The sequence below is a fragment of the Bacillus rossius genome, chromosome 1 (assembly GCF_032445375.1).
Source record: "Bacillus rossius redtenbacheri isolate Brsri chromosome 1, Brsri_v3, whole genome shotgun sequence".
NCBI lineage: Eukaryota > Metazoa > Arthropoda > Insecta > Phasmatodea > Bacillidae > Bacillus > Bacillus rossius.
The window spans coordinates 132,369,663-132,390,250 of NC_086330.1; the positions used below are offsets into that span (position 1 = coordinate 132,369,663).

Consider the following 20,588-nt stretch of genomic DNA (forward strand, 5'->3'; position numbering starts at 1 on the left):
TTAGAGAAATTGCCACCATCTGTCATTGAAAAGTCCTAGCTGCAGTACTACGCTGTGTGAGCTGCGGTCGCGAGCAGGGCATCGAGCCAGACTCCAGAATGGTGACATAGCTTCAGGTCGACCTGTTGCCAGTAAAAGGCTGTTGGACAGTTAGAGAAATTGCCACCCTCTGTCATTGAAAGACTCTAGCCTAGCATCTACGCTATTAATCTTCGAAGGATAATTTATTTATTCCATTGGGGCCCCGCTGGGCCAAAGCACGACTATTTGATTCGCCTGATAGTTTGTGTTGTGCAGTGTGTAGTGGGATGATGTGTGCTTATATATAATTGGGGCCTAATATTAACTTAACTTAATATTAACTTAATGTACGTGAGCTGCCAGCTTGTGTGCGTGCGCTCCGCAAAACGAGGGGCGGAGGGGTCGGAGGGGCGAAGGGGCGGAGGGGCGGAGGGGCTGAGGGGAAGAGGGGCGAAGGGGCGGATGGGCAGAGTGGCGAAGGGGGGTGGGGGCGGAGGGGAAGGAGGGGCGGAGTGGCTGAGGGGAAGAGGGGTGTAGGGGCAGAGGGGAAGAGGGGCGAAGGGGCGGAGTAGGCGGAGGGGCGAAGGGGCGGAGGGGCGGAGGGGCTGTGGGGAAGAGGGGCGAAGGGGCGGAGGGGCAGAGGGGCGATGGGCATTGCGGCGGAGGGGCGGAGGGCCCGAGAGGGGGACGCACCCAGGATGTCCTCGTGCGCGCCCGACACGCCGGCCCGCACGGCGCTGGGGTGCACGCCCAGGCGCCGCGCCAGCCCCCAGCGGAAGCGCGCCGAGTCCAGCACCGTGCCGGCGCCCAGCACGCGGCTCTCGGGCAGCCCGCTCAGCTTCCACGCCACGTACGTCATCGTCTCCACTGCCGACACACGCCCGACCCGCTGCGGGGCGACTGAATTGTTGTCCATTGGATGGGCAGCCCTTCAGGATTTTTCTGACAGTGGTTAGTTTGTAAAGTGACATAACCTAACCTAACCTATCCTAATCTAACCTAAACTAACCTTACCTAACCTAACCTAACCTAACCACTGTTAGAAAAATCCTGAATAGCTACCCATCCAAGGGGCAACAATTCAGACAACCTTTCAAAAACACCACTGTCAAAAAATATTGATGTGCTGCCCATCCAATGGGCAACAATTCAGACAACCTTTCAAAAACACCACTGTCAGAAAAATTCTGATGGGCTGCCCATCCAAGGGGCAACAATTCAGACAACCTTTCAAAACACTACTGTAAGAAAAACCCTGATGGGCTGCCCTTCCAAGGAACAAGTTTTCAGGATTGTTTAAACACTTAAAGAAACATGTTTTCAGAAATTGGATGGGCTGCCCTTCCAGTCGCTGTACAAACAAACCATTGCCAGAAAAATCCTGAAGGGCTGCCCATCCAACGGGCAACATTTCAGCTTCCCCCCCCCGTCCCCCCCCGGCTGTAACCAACCTATCACCCTGCGGGAAACCACGTTGTTACGACGAGTTCTCTCCTAAGGAAAGCCTTATTAACTTCTCTCTCTAATGTGGGCTTGAAGGGAATTTCGCTGTTGCCGCAACGAGGCCGGCCCGCACGTCGCTGCAGGTGTGTCGTAACAACGTGTCCTGACAGAAAATGAATCCGCGAAATTTTTGGGGGTCTATACAAATGATCCAACCATTTCCTCTTTTTTTTTTTCAAGCAACTGTAGGTACGAGTGTGTGTTTGTGTATGGTTGGCCTATACATTTCATTTGATAAGTTGTTTAGATTAATATGTACGGTCGAATAATGAATAATTTTAGTTTTTAAAGTAATAAAGTGTATATTACATAATATTTTAGTTAAAGTTTTTGTTATTATTTTCGATTCTTTTTTTTTTTAATTTCATTTTTATATTGTGTACTTTTTCTCTGTAAGAAATCAGACCACCATTAAAGAGCACATAATTTAAAAAAAAATCAATTAACTACACTTTTTTTCGTAGTTTTAGTTTTTTTTGTTTTCTTAGTTCACTCAATTTTTTTTTACCTCTTCTTTGTTTTTATATTAGGTATATGTTTATTTTTATTTGAAAAAGTCTGTAATTATTTCACCTGAGCTTAGGTTAAGAAAAGGTGGTGTCCAGGCCTTTACTTCGCCAAATTTAAAAATAAAACAAATACATATAATATGCATCAAGGACACAGGTAAGGCGTGACAGCAGCCAATGAACAAAATACGGCAGAGACACGTTTATTTCGCGGATTCTTTGGGTAGCAAAATAGATTGGAAGCACATGTACTTCTGCTTCACATTAATGATTGAACTGCAGTGCACTGGCTCGCCCTTGACGACCCTGGACCAGTTATAGATAGGGGCATGCATATTTCGCGAAAAGATTCCGAGACTAGCTGAAAGTTAAAACACGGTAGCATTGTCTGTGTTTCGAGATTGGGTGAGTTTATTTCAGGTACTCGTCGATTGTTACAACACCAATCACAGTTATTCAGTGCAGAAGCAAAGGCGTCTTGAGTGGCTCGATCAAATAAGGCAACGACTTCTCTCGCAGACGGCCGCCAATCACAAGGAAGAATCCGCTTGTGTGGGTATACCGTGTTACAGTCTAATACAGGTTCAAATCTTTTCCCGAAAAATGCCTGCCTGTAGTTATAGACAAGCAGAAGTGTTTACTCAATCAAGTGTACCAAACCCGCCAAAGGACCTGTTAATTTACCAAAAACATTCTAAAAAATACTTATAGTTAAGTTGAGTCTTGACTCGAGTGAAATGAATCCGCGGAATTAACGTGGCCAACGGACATTGATTTGTTTGTGCACATGTTTGGAGTCTAGCTTGATACGAGACGATAAAAAAAGAATTACTAAGGACTAGAAAAATTCGCGGGTTCAAAAACTTACAGTATAGACTCCACACTCACATATCACACTGGCATATGCTGCTCACATGTGAGGACGTATAAATTGGGTAATCCGCAATTCCAATCTATTGGTTGAGGGTTTTTGACTGTCCCAGTGACATCCAGGCAAACTGTGAGACAATTGCAGAAAAATCACAAAAATATGTATCTTTGAATTATAGATTATTGCGAAAAGAATGCGCAAACATTTTCCCGTCTCTAAGACTTACGCTGGTCTTTACTCATCATTAGGGCCACGTATTTTTCGCGAAAAAAAACCTGAATGCTGATTAGACTGCAATAAGATACACTCGTGCCAGAGGTTCCTTCATTGTGTTTGGTGACCATCTGCAAGAGAAGCGATTGCTTTATTTTACCAGACCGTTCAGGACGCGTTTGCTTCAGCACTGAACGGCTGTGGTTCGTGTGCCAACATAAAAGAACTCAACCAGTCACGAAACACAGATGCTGCTTAGTTTCTAAACCATTATTACGAGAAATTCATGTCCCTGCTCATCATTACAGACTAGATGAATTCACGGTTTCAATGACGTCTGGGATAAATTCCACGATCCTCTATGTACTCGGTCAAATGACACCTGCTCATCTGTAGAGACCGGAAAAATTCGCGGATTCATTTAAAGAGAGCCTAAAATTAAAATACATAACCTTTGAGATGCTTTTGCTATTAGTTCGCGGTTTATCTAGTAGACCAATCAGAAATCTTAAACCAAGGAAGTATCGAATCACGGACAACCCAGTTGTGACGTCTCAGAAATCAGCAGCCAGTTGAGCAGATGATGTTTGTTCAAGTGTGCAGAAACCTGCGGAGTCCATCCTAGAAGTAAGTGACACCGCAAATTTTTTCCCGGTACCCTACTCGTTGGCTACAGACTCGTGACACGCGTGATTCCATACTACTTGTTTTGCTGAAGGTTTTTCACCGGCCCAGTGTCCTTCATGTAAGCGGTGGTCTGAGCGCTGCAGCAGCATGAAATGAACCCTGTCCCTGCTCGTCACCTGTCACGAGGGGGAAGGGAGGGAGGGCAGGCAGGAGTACCGGGGTTGGTGACGACCAGCAGGAGGCAGTTGGGGCACAGCTGCACCAGCTGCGGGATCAGCTCCTTGAAGATGGCCACGTTCTTCTCCAGGAGGTTGTCCTCGTCGTGCGGCGCCGTCGCCGTCACCACGCACAGCTTGGAGCCCTTGGTGACGTCCAGGCCTGGAGGCAGCTCACACAACAGAGCGCGCCTCGAGTGAACCAGCACTCGTTCCTGGTTACACAGAGCACGATATTCGCACACAGGGAAACAAAAATTGTTTGTCTGTAAAGTAGGTTTACGGACGATAGTTTAACGTGACAACGTCATAACAAAACATTGATGAAATGATTGCATACTTTTATGAATAAAATTGAATCATTTTTATTGAATTATCACTATTTTGTATGGATACAAAGAAGGAATGAAATGAAATCTACAATTTAATTGATAAATTTACTTTTATTTGCACTCATTAATTCAAATATGTTTATTACTTTAACGAATAGATTATTTTAACTATAACTTTTATACATGTTTGCTATTTAACTTCTTCCAATCTGTGTTATTCTGTCCAGGATAGGACGATGATAGGAAAAGTAGGAAACGAATGGGAGTGTTTCAAGTTTAATGTGCCTCGAAAAAGACAAATCGATGGTTGTTCCAATCGAGTGGAAGAGAGATAGATGCGGCGCAAGCGTACAATGAGCGTAACGGGACAAAGCGTAACGGGACAATGAGTCATATTATTTCGTGCGTGCAGCCGGCGTTCATCGATTTATTAGACGTTGTTACGTCAAAAAACATTTCTGTACTTTTACAAAAGATTTCTATGGAAACCAGTTGCCAAGAAATAGTGTGTAATAACTACGGGTTATATATGGCTATGGTTATTTCTACATATATGATATAAGTTTCTCGAGTTAATAATGAGTATCATAATTATAATAGATGTTTCATTCATGCATATATTTTTTCAAACCATAGAAAATATAATTGAATATTTGTTATATCATGCTTACTATCTGCGCAGCTAATACTGGAAAGATATTCAGGGAACGGCTTACAAACAACTTTAACTATTGGAGGTACTGAGACAACACAAAGTATAACATGTCCGGGTAAGAATCCGTACCCAGTATGACTATGCAAACACTGTTTGGTTGTAATAAAGTTTTTTCCATGTAAATGTACATATTTACAAATATCTGTAATGTTACCTGATTATTTCTGTTATATTTAAAAAAATATTCTATAAAAAATACGTGCACGTTGTATGAGGCTTAACAAGTTTCTTAAAGTGACATTAGTTAGTTTACCTTCAAAGCCTGTAAACTCTTTCCTTGTAAGATTAAATTTTTTTATTAAATCTACGAAGATGCCTAATAATTCTTATCCAATGTTTTTCGTAAATTTAGGGTCAAAATATTTAAAGCATAATTATGGGTACAAACCAAGTTATCTGTATTTTTCTACGCATTCGTTGGCCTGTGAATTACCAGCATCAGACAGCGGAAGTAAAATATGGCGCCTATTTTTTTGTAAATGGTGCTCCAACGGAAATACTTCGTTCGCATGGAATTTCGGAATTATGTTGAATCGTTTTAGAGCATTGCTTGCGGGAATTTTTTTTCTGTGGGAATGCCATCTCTTATCTTGATGTAAAATACCCTTAATGCTAAGTCTCATCAAAATTAATTGGATAGTTTTTGCGTGATGCCGGAATAAATTTAAATACAAATATTTTAGAAATTGTTGTTTTGCCTTGTGTGTCACTTCATATTACCAAATCCAACAGACATGACTCATTTACAGTATTTTCATATGTCTAGAACAAATAATATTCTGAAAAAGTTTACATATTTCAATGCACCATTAATGAAATACCAAACACTAAATGCTCTGTAACTTTGATGTATTAAGTACTACAATATTTCATAATCTCAACAATTTTCCAGCTTCATCAGCCATGACAAGACACTTCTGCTGATAAATATGTACCTCTCAGCCAAATGAGCCTTAGTCCTGATTTGGCGATTTATGTTTAATTGCATATTAGGTTTTAAAAGTTCGTTTAATATCAAACCATAACATCAAAACACACTTAAAATACTTTTTTTAAGCATTTACCGAGAGTTATGAGCCTACTCAAGTCTAAAGCTTAAGTTGAGCCAGATAAACGTAAATCCAGTTGCAATATTATGTACGTGTGTCTGTTGGAAAATAAGTGCGGTACTCCATTTGCAATAAATAATTCATAAATTCCTTCTTGATGGCCAAACGCATGTTGAGGTTGATCATTTAAAACGCAGTTGTTTTACTCTCCTGCAAAGTTGCTCAATATTGACTTATGTTAGTATTAGTTACGAGTTACAGAAATAAACCGTACCATTTTGGGGCCACGCGTTTTCTATCCTACAGCTTTTGCATACAGTTTATCACAGGCTGAGAGTCCTTCAGATAAACTGTGGTCCAATCACTGAAGCAGCTTGAATGTGAACGAGTTTGGAGACTAGCCTATCGCGAAATGTAAATCCGAATTTTTTTCGTTCCCAGTTTATAACCGTCATAAACCTATGCTGCAGGCAGGGTAGTGGTCATCTCACAACATTGAGAAAAATTAACAGAGAAATGATAGGATAACAGTTCTGTGACAGGTTCACAAGGTATCAACAAGCAAACTCATATGCCAGCAACAGATTCGTGCACAGGACATTACAAACCATAGCTTATAACAGTTTCACGTGTTCCAGGAGAAGTTAAAATATGGAAAGTCTAATCTAACTTATTGTTGCCCTTATATTAATAGTTAGGTTAAGGAAAAATTCGCGAGTTCAATGACCTCCAGGATATATTCCACGATCCTCTGCCTACTCGAGAAAACGTCACCTGTTCATTGGCTGCTGACTTCTAGCGTGCCTCAAATGGGTAACTTGTAATTCGATCATTCTTCGATCGAGGGTCCCTAATTGGCATAGAGTCCTCCAGATTAATTGTGAACCAACAGCAGACACAGAAAAAAGCTACAATTATTTAACTTATTAATATCATAAAATTAATACAAGAATTTTTCCTATCTCTAGTAATAGTACCTTTATTCCTACTACCATGCATTCTACACAGTCCCTTTTTTAAAGGCGGTTGTGAAAAACTGAAATCAAAGAAAGAAACTACAAAATAATTTTAGATAATATTTAAAAGATTAAAAATAAGGTTTATAGTGTACCTTATAAAGTAGGTAGGATTTTTTTTTGTCATTTAAACATTTTTTTCCACCCTTTGTAGCAATAAAATAAATAAAAACTGATTCAATAGTGCATATAGTACGAAAATCGTGACCTTTTTTTTTGTATTTCAACGCTTTTTTCAATTCCTTGTAGCTGGTCTTATCAAGACATTTTCCAGACAAAAGTTTTAAATAATACTTACGAGGTCTTAAAAAAATGGTTTGATAGTAAGCATACTAAAGGAGTTACGATTTTTTTTCCTTCAGCCCCTGTTTATTCCACTTCTTGCAGTTATGATTGGTCCTATCAATAGTTTATACTTTTTAAATTTTTAGGCATTATTCTGACGAGATATAATAACTTCATACAGATGTCTTATTAAAGGGTTTGTATCAAATTTTATGTTTTTTTAACCTCACCCATTTTTCCCCTTTGTTCAGATTTTTCCCATCAACGAACTCGATCAAGATTTTTCATTACTATAGTTTATGTTATCAGTTTAGAAGTATTTTTTTTGCAAAATTACGGAATTTATCGTGGTCATAAAAAGTGATATATATTTATATAAATTTGTAGAAAATTATTAGATGACTATGGTTTTAGGGTCAACGGACCTTGAAACAAAACACTATGCAACAATTTTCCACACCACGGTAACGCCTACAAAAGGTAGTCTTTCTTTGAAATATACCAAAAAAAATATATTAGTAACAAAATAAAAGTCCATTTTGCAGTAAATGTTGCGTTATGTAAGAGGCGGGACCAGAAACCGTATGCAATGAAAGGTACAAGAAGATATTTATAAAACTTGGACAAATGTAAAATAAAATCGAACACTAAGGGATCCACCTAGTCAGGGGTGTATTTGTGTGAGTATGCCTGATGCGGCATTTTAACTAAATTATTTGCCTCTGGGCCCTCAGTTTCTCTCGAAGGCCCTGGCTGTGGAGGGCGGCCACATCCGCATGATTACATGGTAACCGGGTGAAACCTTTTTATCTCCGTGCGCCATGTTGTTTAGACGCCCAAAACATTGGCTGAAGTGTAGTTTGTGCACTTTGAAAACAACTTTAAAGGTGTGTGACCCGTTCCGGGTAATTATTTTATAATTACGTTCCAGACGGTTAAACTTGCAGACTTTTTGAGTGACTGGGGCGTTCTCAAAATTAATATATATATATCGCATGCCGTTTGCATAGTTAGCAGGAAAAGTAAAATTTTTAACGTTTTGTGCAGTATGAATAAGGATAATGATATATAATATAAATATAAAACTTAAACTTTTTAGGTTTAAAGTCAATTTTACTGTCTACTATATGATACGGTTCAATTTCTTTCGAAAAAAAAAATTTAACATTAGCTAGCCTATTAAAATCTCAGAACTGTTATGACTTTAAAAGGTTAAACAAAAATAAGTTTATTATTTTTTTTAAGAATTTTGAAACACTTCGCGTAGTAGCCACCAATATTGCCTCTAAACCCAAAACAAACAAAAAAAATCCGTTTTTTATTCCATTTCGGTTCTCTTTATCCATACTGCACAAGAATGTTAAAATTTCAACTTTGCCAGCAATTATGCAAAAAAAAAAATTTGCTCTACATTTTTTTTCTCTTCATTTTGTTGAAGTTTGGCCTCTAAAAAGTCTACAGTGTAGAGATGTTAAAGGTGGAAACGAAATAATGATCAGTAACGGGATGTAAGTGACAGCAGTGCCGCCGCGAGCTCACTGGTGTCGCCGCTGATGCAGGTCTCCGCCCAGGCCGCGGCGTGCTGCAGGTCAGTCAGCTCTCCCTGCAGCTTCTTCTCGTCCACGTCCACCAGCGCCACCTCGCTGCACAGGTTCTGCGCACCACCACATTCTCACTGCAAACTAGACCACCGCCTCATTGGAACTCTTCATGAGCGATTATCAATCCTTAGAGCCACGGAATTTTCGCGCGTTCATTTAGTCGCAAGCTAGATTGCAAACCTCCACATTGTCGCACTGTGTACATGATTGGACAGCAGTTATCTGGACACGCCCCTCTACGACCGTGAGCCAACGATGTCCAGCTAGGAGAGAAGTAAGCGAATCAGGTAGTGCCATATAACAAGGATAAAAATGCTCGCTAAGAAATCAACCAATGGGAAAGTAAACATGGGTGTAACACACCTATAACTTTGAATTCTATTCTGGGCCAGAGGAATCCGCGAAATTTCCGGGACTCTATCAATCCTTATTAAACTTCCAACTCCAGTTCATTCAGATCAACAATATTAGTTGCATCGTGTACGGTTTGCGTGTCGTTTGGTTACCAAACCAAACTCATTTGTAATTCAAATGAATTCAACGTCTTTTATTTACATGAAAGATAAATTTAGTTAACGTTTAATGCGAAGCTTTCTGGTAAACCACTTTTTTTTTCGTTTCGTTTATCCGGCGCATAAGTGAACAAGGATGATGGCTTCTCCGACACGCGAACATCGCGACATAAGAGTTGTCCACGCGCGAAGCACGGAACCTCCAAGTTAATTCCGCGAACTTCCAACGACTGGCCTTGTGGTTTTTTGGTGGTCATCGCGAAGGCCAGACGCACGGGGAATTGCAGCCGGTTAAAAATCGAATGGCAAGTCCGTTTGGAATCATCGGGATGCGCGGAATCATAACATACTCTCTTTTGTACTTTCCCTTGATAATCGTCGCCTCGATGACGTTGTTCATAAGCTTTTTAAACAGCCAGTCTAGTTCCATTGCATAGCAGAGGTTAAATGATGAACGCAACATGGTGATGACTGAGCCTACTTTCAATTACAATTTGTGAGGTGAGACAATTTCCGCGATTTCAAACGTTTTGCGAGATAACTGACTACCTCGTCCTGGTTGATAACTGTGTCAACCAATATGAAGGAAAACAACTATCCCAGAATGAAATTCTGAATTGGCGCGTTGAAATCGACATATTTGTTTTTTCACCGCCACTATGGCTCGTTCGCAATAGGCGCGTCGGCGCAATCGGTCATGTTCATTGTGCCGTGCTCGCTGGCGGCATGTCTGATGTGCACAAACTCTGTGCATTCTCAATCTAATCGCTTGTCGTTCATTTTCAGTCGCTCTCGAACGTAATTCGGACATGCCAATACGACTATTTTCATTATCCGTCGCTCGCTGGTCATCAGTGCTGTTGGCACGTAAAGTAGCTCGACGCGCATTTGACGACATCGACAACCTATGTCAGTTTGTCCTCTCCTTGGCATTGTAATTAACACTGTAGAACGACACGGAATTGTTTTCACAGTCATTCAAATCTGTCTAACTTACCTTTAGAATTTTACAATATTTAAATCCTCAAACTAATTCCTCGAGTCTCGCTAAAACACATTTGAATGAATTTGTGGTTATGTCTAAGCCTGCAATTCAATTTAACTTAATAGTATGGCTGATCACAATAAATATTCTCAAATTTTAATCAATTCGCTTTAATCAAATCTATTCTCAAATCACGCTACCTTTTTTTTACTAAAAAATATTTAAAATGTAATAGTTTTCACACAACCGCACAGAATGAATAACAGTTATGCATGGCGCAGCTGTCAAACGATAGGTCCATCACGAACGCCATCTATTGAAAGTAATCTGAAGTGGCAATTCCCATATAAAATTGTTAATTTCGATTTTTTAGATTTTTAGGTTGTTCATTTGGGTTTTTCCTAATGTTCTTTATTTTTTTCCACCCCAGAATTGAGGCGAACAAAACAAAAAAAAAATCAAATAGGTCGAGCTATTTTCGAGTTTTTTCGAGTCTAAAGCACGGAAATTTATATTTATATATATATATATATATATATATATATATATATATACACACACACGCATATATATAAAATTGAGAAAGTATTTAAGATGGAACACTGAGCGACTGGAATATGTTTAATTGAATGAAGTTTCATAGCCCCCATGAATATGTTCGCTGTCGCAAACTTATTTCATTTAAATAATTGAAGTTAGTAACACGTCACAAAAATATGCGGGAAAAACAAAGGTGCTACTCTCAATTGTTTCAGTGAAATAATTTTGCTACAGCGACAGAATTCGTGGTGGTTATAGAACTTCGTCCAATTACAATAATCGATACGCTCAGTGATTAATCTAAAACACTTTCTCCATTATTTGCAATAAGAAATGTTGTTAAGCTCTGACTTCCTTGGGAAGCATTTAACACCATAAGTCGTACAGATGTTTTCAACTTATTTTGTTAAGATGAACCTGCTGCATAATATTGTTAGTTGAACTCAGACTTATTCCGTACACTTAAACTTTCACACAGAGAAAGAAAATAAGAAATTTTAAATTAAATTATTGAAATTTTTCTTTGTTTTCATGATAAATATGAATCATCAAAAGAAACCCGGGGTAGAAATTTGTTTGTGTTATAGGGTTGGTATGACGTCTTGCGTTTTGCGTGCTTTTCCTTGCGCTGTTTGCGTCGTTGCGTTCTTCGCGTGGTTTATAAACCCAGCCCAACTCCTTACTGGTGGCCATTTTTTACGATTCTTTCCCAAGCGAGTTCCTCTCAAGCTACAACACTCTAGTGTTACCCTTGGTGCCCGCCACAGTGACCTCGACTCGGGCGGACGCACTGACCTCGATGCAGAGGGCGTAGGCGATGGCGGCGCCGACGTGGCCACAGCCGATGACGGCCACCTTGCCGGGAGGCGTGGTCTCGTGCAGGTCCCCGCGCCTGAAGATCGCCCGCGCCATCTTGTCTGCGGCAAGAGCGTCCACAACATGACCACGTCCGCCCGCCTGGTCCAGCGGCCAGCGTGTCTGGCTGGTGGGTTAGGACTGGGTGCTTGTCACCATAGAACAAGGAGGGGACTATACAAGTGCGGCTCTTACAGTGGAAACTGACACCATGTTTTGCGCGACATATGTTGGCAGGGCCGGTGAAAGGTAAATTGGCGCCCTAGGCGAAAAACCTTAATGCCCCCCCCCCCCCCACACCCGTTCCCCCCGGGCCATCACGTAAGCCTAAGATTTTGTCAACAATCAAATGTAAGCAGGCTTGTGTTTTTTTTTTTTTACTTTTTTACTTATAACAAATCATAAACAGGTCACCGTGGACTTTAAATAATTAGTTATATCAATATAAACATTCCAAACTGTTACAAAAATCCATTTTCATCTAGTTTCAATAATCGTTAAACATATTATATCAGCTGTTATGTGTCGTGCTGCGCCGCCCCCAGCTACTTGGCGCCCTAGGTGGTTGCCTAGTTTGCCTATATGGACGCGCCGGCCCTGTATGTTGGGTGGGCCCATAACTACTAACAAAAAAAAACTGGGACGTAAGGTTTAAAGTTAGCTTTATAATTATAATTTCACTACTTCGTTACTAATAGCTTAGTAGAAGAGATTTAAACTGTGAAGAAAAAAAACCTTAATACTATTTTAAATAAAAAGTAGGGTTGATAAATTTTTGCTGGTTTATTTGCCTAATAATAGCTGAAGAATACTTCTCACTATCGATTTAGCTATGATAGAAGTATATAGCGGATGGGCCCAAAACTACTTAAAAAAAATAGGTCTCAGCAATTAGAGTTTCTTCCCCAAGTATGTGATGCCCCGTTCACCTTCGTCCCGCGAAAGACAATGGTAAACCACCGCAGAATCATCCTGCCTCCGCGAGCATTGGTACCTCACGGATATCATCACGTCACCCAGTAATGGGTACTCAAACTCATCATTATCAACATAGCCCCATCATTGTTCATCAAATGTTCTTTTCTACTAAACAAGTAGGCCTACTTATTTAATTATTTTTTAAGAGCTTGAAAACCAATTTTTAAGTCAATCTCTGCATGTACTGAAAGCATTAAATCCTGTGTCATACAGTTGTGGGCTTACCGTTTTATGTAGCCTTTGTCTTCAAACACTTATTTTTATTAGTAAATGTTCATAAATCAATAAATAATTAAGTTTTTTTCAAAGCCCTAATAAAACTCGTTTCTATGATATTGGGGAAATTTATTTTTTATTGAGTTAATGAATTATATGCACAAAATAAAGTATTTTAAGACGAAGTCTTCATAGGAACGGTTAGCCTAAGACTATACAACATGATTCAATGCTTCCAGTACATGCTAAGATTGACCCAAATATTTTCCTTTAAGTTCATGATAAAAACCTTAAATAAGGACTTATTTAGTATGGAATTTTTTTATAAACTATCAATGATTGTTATATTATGAATTGATTTCAAAATCATGTACAATAACACGAAATATTAGAGGCAAATTAATTTAGGATACTCCCCATATAAGGGACTCACATGCGAAGTTGATTTTTTTTTTAATTTTCTCTTTATTAATATTAAGAGAAATTTCTGCGTTATAATTGCTGTGAAAAGTTGCGCAGTTGATAATCATTGCAAACATTGGCGCGACATGTTACACTCATTATATAACACTTTGCAAATATCTGTTGAAAATAATTGTGACAAAAACAAATGCAAGATAGGTATAGCGTTAAAATGACAGACATAGATCTTAACTAATAGGTAGTAGTAAAGAGGAAATATAATGAACCAGCATGACGCGTGAGCCCCCACCTCATCAGACACGGGCATGACAAGTTGTGTCGAGGGGACACAGACGACGAACTTAGGTCCGGAAATTCTTCTGTTCTTTCACTAAGAGCTGTCATAGTCTGCTTATTGTAATTTTATTCACATTTGAGAGTTTTCAAATGTGCCTAGCACCAGTGATACGTATTTATTTCCCAACACAGAGAAAATTATTTTCTGTATTTTTACTTAAAATTCCTTCGGAAACCAGTTGCAGAGAAATAGTTTGGAATATTACAAGCAAGATACCGGTACTGTAATTTTTACAACACATAACTATTGTAATTTTGCATATATTATATACGATACGTTTTTTGAGATAATACTGAATATTTATTACGAAAATTTACGCATGATTTTATATTTTAATTGAAGTTTCATTCAAGCATGATTAAACCATGGTCAAGATATATGAATATTCAATATTTTGACTTTTTTTGTTGTATAATGTTTATAAATGTGCGCAGTTAATACTGTAAAGCTATTGCATACATATGACTTTAACAATTAGAGGTAGTGGGACAACACAAAGCATAAATTCCCGGGCGAGAATACGAACCCAGTATTTTTTAGTTAGTGATGCAGTGGTTTTCAAGTAAATGTACAAATTTACAAATATCTGTAATTTTGTGTGAATATTTCTGTTCCTTTTGAAAACAAAATCACAGTTAACAGCGGTAGAAGGATACGCAAACCATTAGCAATACGTTTTGAGAACTGTACAAATTTGAGACAAGTTATGTGATGCAGGCTATACCATGCACGCTATATCCTTGTGATGGGGTGAGTGGAATGCACGCCTACAAGATACACAACTAACCATGTGCTTTGAGATCGCTGCTAAAGATAGACTCTACAAACGCGTGTAAATAATTGAGTTGATTCCGGTTTTCATTGTTCGCTGCCACTACTCACATTCCCTGCGTGTCTCACTTTATAAGGTATATTTAATTGGCTTATAGTTACGAATAGAGACCTGTAAAATTCGCGGATTCATTTCACGATAGGATAGAGTCCAAATACTTTTGACATTATTTTGCTTCAGTGATTGGGCCACAGTTTATCTGAAGGACTCTGGGCCAATGAAAAATCTTTAACAGAAGAATTAGCGAATCACAATCATTCCAGTCAACAGGTGTTACGAGTCAGTAACCAATCAGCAGATGTAATTTGCACGAGTGCATAGAGGATCATGGAGTCTATCCTTTAGAGATTTGAAATCGCGAATTTTACAGGTCTCTAGTTATGAAGCGTTTTCAATGACCTTTAGAAAAGACTCCACACTCCATTGTTTACTTGGGGCAAATGTCACCTGTTCACTGACTGCTGACTGGTAAGTCTTAACTGGATAGCCTAAGATTCGGTAATTCTTTAGTTGAGGGTTTTAACACTAGCCAAAATAATTCCCTATAAACTGTGTGCCAATAGTATAAGCACATTAGAGGTATTCATATTTGTATTATATCCTAACACGAAATGATACCTTCAAAGTGTGTCAATAACTCTTGCTACAATGACAAGAATCCTTCAAATGTACAAATATTTGCAATATAAATTGTCGCAAAATAATAGTCTGGATTTTTGTTATTCGCTGCAATGACTAGGGACCTACAAAACTCACCTTTTAATTTGGCAACTGCAAACTGATATATATTTCATTTCCTATACGTAAGGATCGGAAATTATTTGCGTAATCATTTCACGATAGGCTGAAATTCAAATGAATATACTTTTGAGTCGCTTTCGCTATTGTCTCGCTGTTTATCTGGAGGGCTCTGGGCCAATGAGAAACCCTCAACCAAAGAAGTATCCAATCACAGACAACCCAGTTTAGACTGCTCACAGGTCAACAACCAACGAAGGGGCGTCATTTTCCCGAGTATACGGAGGACTGTGTAGTATACCCTGAAGGTAATTCAATCCGTGAATTTTTATAGTCACTACCTATAAGAAATTGTTCACGGGTTATTTGCATGCCACGACATGTGCGACCTGCGGAGGTTACAATGTGGAAACTGCCAGTCGACAGATAAACCCGTTTGTATTTGGTATAAGAACGTGGAGTCTACCCTCGTGTGAATTCTGAAAGTCTCTAACAATGACAAGCCAGTAGTAACTGAACGGTTGAAATCACAATCAGGAATAAATAGTTTCTTGCGAGAACAGATGCCAGCGAACAAATAATTACTGTCCGAGTAAATCAAGCTACAACGAAGTTTATTGTACTCGAGCAATCAATTAATGAATCAAATAATGAATGGTAAAATTCTAAAGTAGCTTCTTCTGAGATAAACGAAAAAGAAATAATTTTCTTCTTGTTTGACTTTACCTTTATGGTTGTTATTTCGAATTATATGGCCAAGTTGGCTGCGTTAAAATAATTATGTGCATTATGTTTATATAGTAAGTAGTGTATATTATCATAGTATATCATTAACACCATCTTAACGATGTGTGTGTGTGCGCGCGCGCGCCTGTTTTGGTACTAATATACTGGTATACTATGGTATTTACTATGGTACCTATTTGGTATACTATGGTATTTAATTTCGTGAGTCTCTACTGTACTTGCTATAGTAATAATAACGTTATTTTATATTATACTTTAATGGCGTAGCCGAGATTGTTATCCACGAGAGATCCCTGATACTGTTTTCACCTCTGCCCTGTTTTCTCGATACTGCTTTAACGTTATCTTATGGTTCTCCAGAGATCCTTAGGAATATAGCGTAGCCAAGGCGGTTTTCTAAAAGACAGGAATTTTTGATGTCAGTACGCTACGGCCGGGGCCAAGAATGTTTTCCACCATAATTTGTTTTCCATTTCATGTGAATATTATAAAATATAAACAGTATTAAAAACCACTTTCATTATTAATCATATACTTTACTAGACTTTAGTATTACCAAAAAAAATATACATATGCATAGTTAACATGGCGGTAATGAAATAGGTACTGTCGAGAAAACACCAATTCAGGAATAAAGGTTTTCCAAATAATTTAAAAGTAACAAACTTGCCCTCCTGTCTAAAAAAAAAACCACCACAAAAGAAAATACAACTAACATAAAAACGATTTTGTAAATCCTATACAGAAATACAACCACTTAGTTAAAACGTTTTTAGTGATATACTGACGTGAATACACCACTTCACCTATAAAACCTTTTTTCTCAGAATCCATTGGAAATTATCATAAACTCATGTAAAGGAACATCCGAGTGCTTAAAAACGGCACTATTGGGATTTTTTTTTACCTACTATAGAAATTTATCAAAGTGGAGAGATGGAGCAGCAATGGAGGTAGTTTAGTGTGAGAAAACAGAAGAACACTCGAGAAATCACTGAAACACAGTTTCATTCGTGAATGATTTTGAAAATAATTTTACCGCATTTTCTACTGCTGATGAAACTTATCATTAGAGCCACGATTATTTCGGGGTTTAATTTCACTCCCAGCTAATCTTTACTTGCCTAAACATAATAAAGTATTTTTTAGAGTTATCATTCATCGATTAAATAGTCAAATCCTTAGGTGGGTTACACGATATTGAGTGGCCGCATCTCCTTGTTCATAGCTGGCTCAGGGTCGTCAAGGGTGTACCAAGAGCACTGCAGTCCAATCACAACTGTGAAGGATCTGTATAAAGTTGGATTCTCAGTGTTCCGTCGCTTACGTCCGCCATCCGTCCGTCCGTCAACGAACCGAGCGATTCACAATGATCCGCACGTCCATCGTGATATTTTTTCTACTTAGATGCGGCCAAAAACTATTAGGGCTTATATTTTTGAGGAAATTTTACTTTTAAAGGTTTACCATTTGTACGGTCATGGGCGCTAAGCACTTAAAAATAAGGGCACGCACATTTCGCGAAAAGATTCCGAGACTAGCTGAAAGTTAAAACATTGTAGCATCGTCTGAGTTTCGTGATTGGGTGAGCTTCTTTCGGGTACATGTACACTGTCAGCACACCAATCACAGTAGTTCAGTGCGGAATCCAACGCGTCCTGAGTGGCTCGGAAAATGAGGCAATGACTTCTCTTGCTGACGGCCGCACATCGCAACGAAGAAACCGGCTGGTGCAGTTATACCTTGTTGCAATCTAATAGGCGTTCAATTTTTTTTCGCGAAAAATGCCTGCCCCTCCTTTTAAATGACTAAACAATCTCTAAAATATTTATTAAAATATATTTTCCGGCTACCGTGCATTATTAATTACTTTTGTGTCTCAAGACAATTTTTGATTCAGATATAAAACTCGAAACGTATGCATAGGCAAGTTGAAACAATGATGTGGAAGAAGCCTAACCAATAAATACTCTAAATAAAAAGTTTTTAAAATAAAGACAATGCTTTTCAGACAATCTTGAGGTTATAAATTCATCCGTGCGTCCGTCGAAAGGTAAAGCTTGGCTAGGTTTTTTTTTACAGACGGGTGGAATTTTCCGGGCCATCTGATTGGCTGCAGGTCACGTGATGGACGGACAGTCAGGTGACGGACGGACAAGACGGATCATTGTGAGTCCAGCTTCAGTGATTCAAGTCTACTATGATACACCATGAATGCGCAAATCATCGTAGCTCTATCGTAGGGCCGTGTATTTTTGCAAAAAAAAAAAAAAAAAAATCTGAACACACATTACACTGCAATAAGGCATGACCGTGCCGTCTTCTTTGTGATTGGCGGACGTCTGCAAGAGAAGCAATGGCCTTATTTTTACTAGGCCGTTCAGGAAGTGTTTGCTTTCACACTGAATGGATATGTTTCGTGAAACAACGGTTCAAAGAATTCAACCAATTCAATTACGAAACACAGACAATATCTAAGCTAGTCTCGAAATCTTTCCGCGAAAAATCACATGCCGTAAAACGGGGTGAATAGGATCAGAGGGGAGAATATGATCAAAAGGGGTAACATTATATTTTAAATATAATATAAAAATGATTATACATAATTATAAATACATACAATAAAATTATAGTCTAGCTGTTAGAACTACGTATAAATATCTTCTGCTATATACCAAATTTTTCGAAATATAATGTTACCCACATTTGATCCTATTCACCCCGTTTTATTGTGCCCTTAGTGATAATTTATTATTAAATATATGCAAGATGTGATCATTCATAAAGAAAAAACCGTTATCTACTTTTTTGTTAAAACCAGGGGACAGAATTACCACCGTTCTTTCTAAGTTACTGTGTCTGAATTTTTGTAAGATCACGAGTAAGTCTGGACGCTCCTTAGATTGCAAAAAGGTATGACCGCAGCAGCGGTTTCTTCCTTGTGATTGGCGGCCGCCTGCAAGAGAAACCATTGCCAAATAAGGCCTGGCCACGTCGAAGGCGTTTGCTTCCGCACATAATTACTGTGATTCGTGTGTCGACAGTAGGCGTGTACCTGAGAGTAACTCAACCAATCACGAAGCACAGTTTTCTTACTACACATGTCGTATGAGAAAGAAACCTTTCCGCGAAAAAAAAACGCCCCTAGTTATACGTTAAGCCAAAAGTTGTTTTACCACAGAGCATACGGTTTTCTCAAGAAATAAAATAAAAGTGAGTATTTGTGTTAGTAAACACTAAGGCGTCTAACTTATGTGTAGAGATCGGAAAATTTCGCTTATTCATTTCAAGATAGCCTAAATTCGTATACCTTTGAGATGCCTTTGCTATTGATTCACGGTCTATCTAACGGACTTTGAGCCAGTTAAAAATCCTCAACCAAAGAAGTATCGAATCACGGACAACCCAGTAGTGACGTCTCACAAGTCAGCAGCCAATGAGCTCGAGTGTGTAGACGACTGTGGAGTCTATCCTAGAAGTAACTGAAACCGCGAATTTTTCCGGGTCCCTACATATGTGTCATGTTATAATGATTACTTCAGACCAACCCCTGGATGAGTCACAAACAAAGAGCACTGAATGGGTTTATGGTTAGCAGCCGGCTATGATCTAGAATGTGTGAACATCGTTTTACAAATCGTGGTGTAACTTAGCCCAAACTCCCCAATCTCGTCTTTTGGTTAGATGCCGGAAAAATTCGCGATTTCACGTCGCGTTATGCTGGAATCCAAACACATGCAATTTTATATTGCATCAGTGATTGGTCCACAGTTTATCTGATAGACTCAGAACCATTGAAAAAGCTTCAGGCAAAGAATTATCGAATAGCAAGCATCCCAGTTGACATGTCTCACGAGTAAGTAGCCAATGAGCAGGCGGCATTTTCCCGAGAATGTAGGGGATTGTGGAGTCTATTCTCGAGGTCACTGAAACCGCGAATTTTTCCAGTCCCTACTTATGGCAAGTCGGAAAATACACTTGTGGGTTGACACATGGCATTATATTTATGTTATAAATAAAAATTATTAAAAATTTGTGCCATGTTTTTTGTGGGTAACGAAAGTCATTGAAATATGCGTACACGCAAAGAAAAATGTTTCTTACCTTCCGGTTGGTTAGCCATGGTTTCTTATGTTTTTTTCAGTGGTGGCCGAAAACACAGTCTTTGACGTAAGTTAACGTGGTTGAAGTAGGCCAAATTTTGAAGAATAGATGTATGAAAAAATTACACTAGGAATTTGGACACATTTACGAGAAACAAAATTTTTTTGTTGTTTGTGTTGACATCCATAGAACACGTAAAACTGATAGATAAATAAATAAACAAATAATCTCATAAAACCTTCTATAAAACGTTTCCTGAAACATGCCAGTGGTGAAAATAATATTAATTACACGGCGCTTTGCTTAAACATATTTGCAACACTCTTGTGTTTACTGCTCCATGGCGAGCTTAAATTTTACTATA

The 20,588-nt window shown here is 38.8% G+C and overlaps 1 protein-coding gene across 1 annotated transcript in view; it reads right to left on the reverse strand.

Moving 5' to 3' along the window:
• LOC134529500 (L-lactate dehydrogenase-like) overlaps positions 1–20,379 on the reverse strand; it is a 31,937-nt gene extending 11,558 nt beyond the window's left edge. Inside the window, exons 1-5 of the mRNA XM_063363650.1 lie at positions 20,225–20,379; positions 11,790–11,911; positions 8,896–9,010; positions 3,961–4,122; positions 715–888 (exon numbers count right to left, since the gene is read on the reverse strand). Coding sequence (XP_063219720.1) covers positions 715–888; positions 3,961–4,122; positions 8,896–9,010; positions 11,790–11,911; positions 20,225–20,243 — 592 coding nt within the window. The 5' untranslated portion in view covers positions 20,244–20,379. The remainder of the gene's footprint in view (positions 1–714; positions 889–3,960; positions 4,123–8,895; positions 9,011–11,789; positions 11,912–20,224) is intronic.
• Between the last annotated feature and the right edge of the window lie 209 nt (positions 20,380–20,588).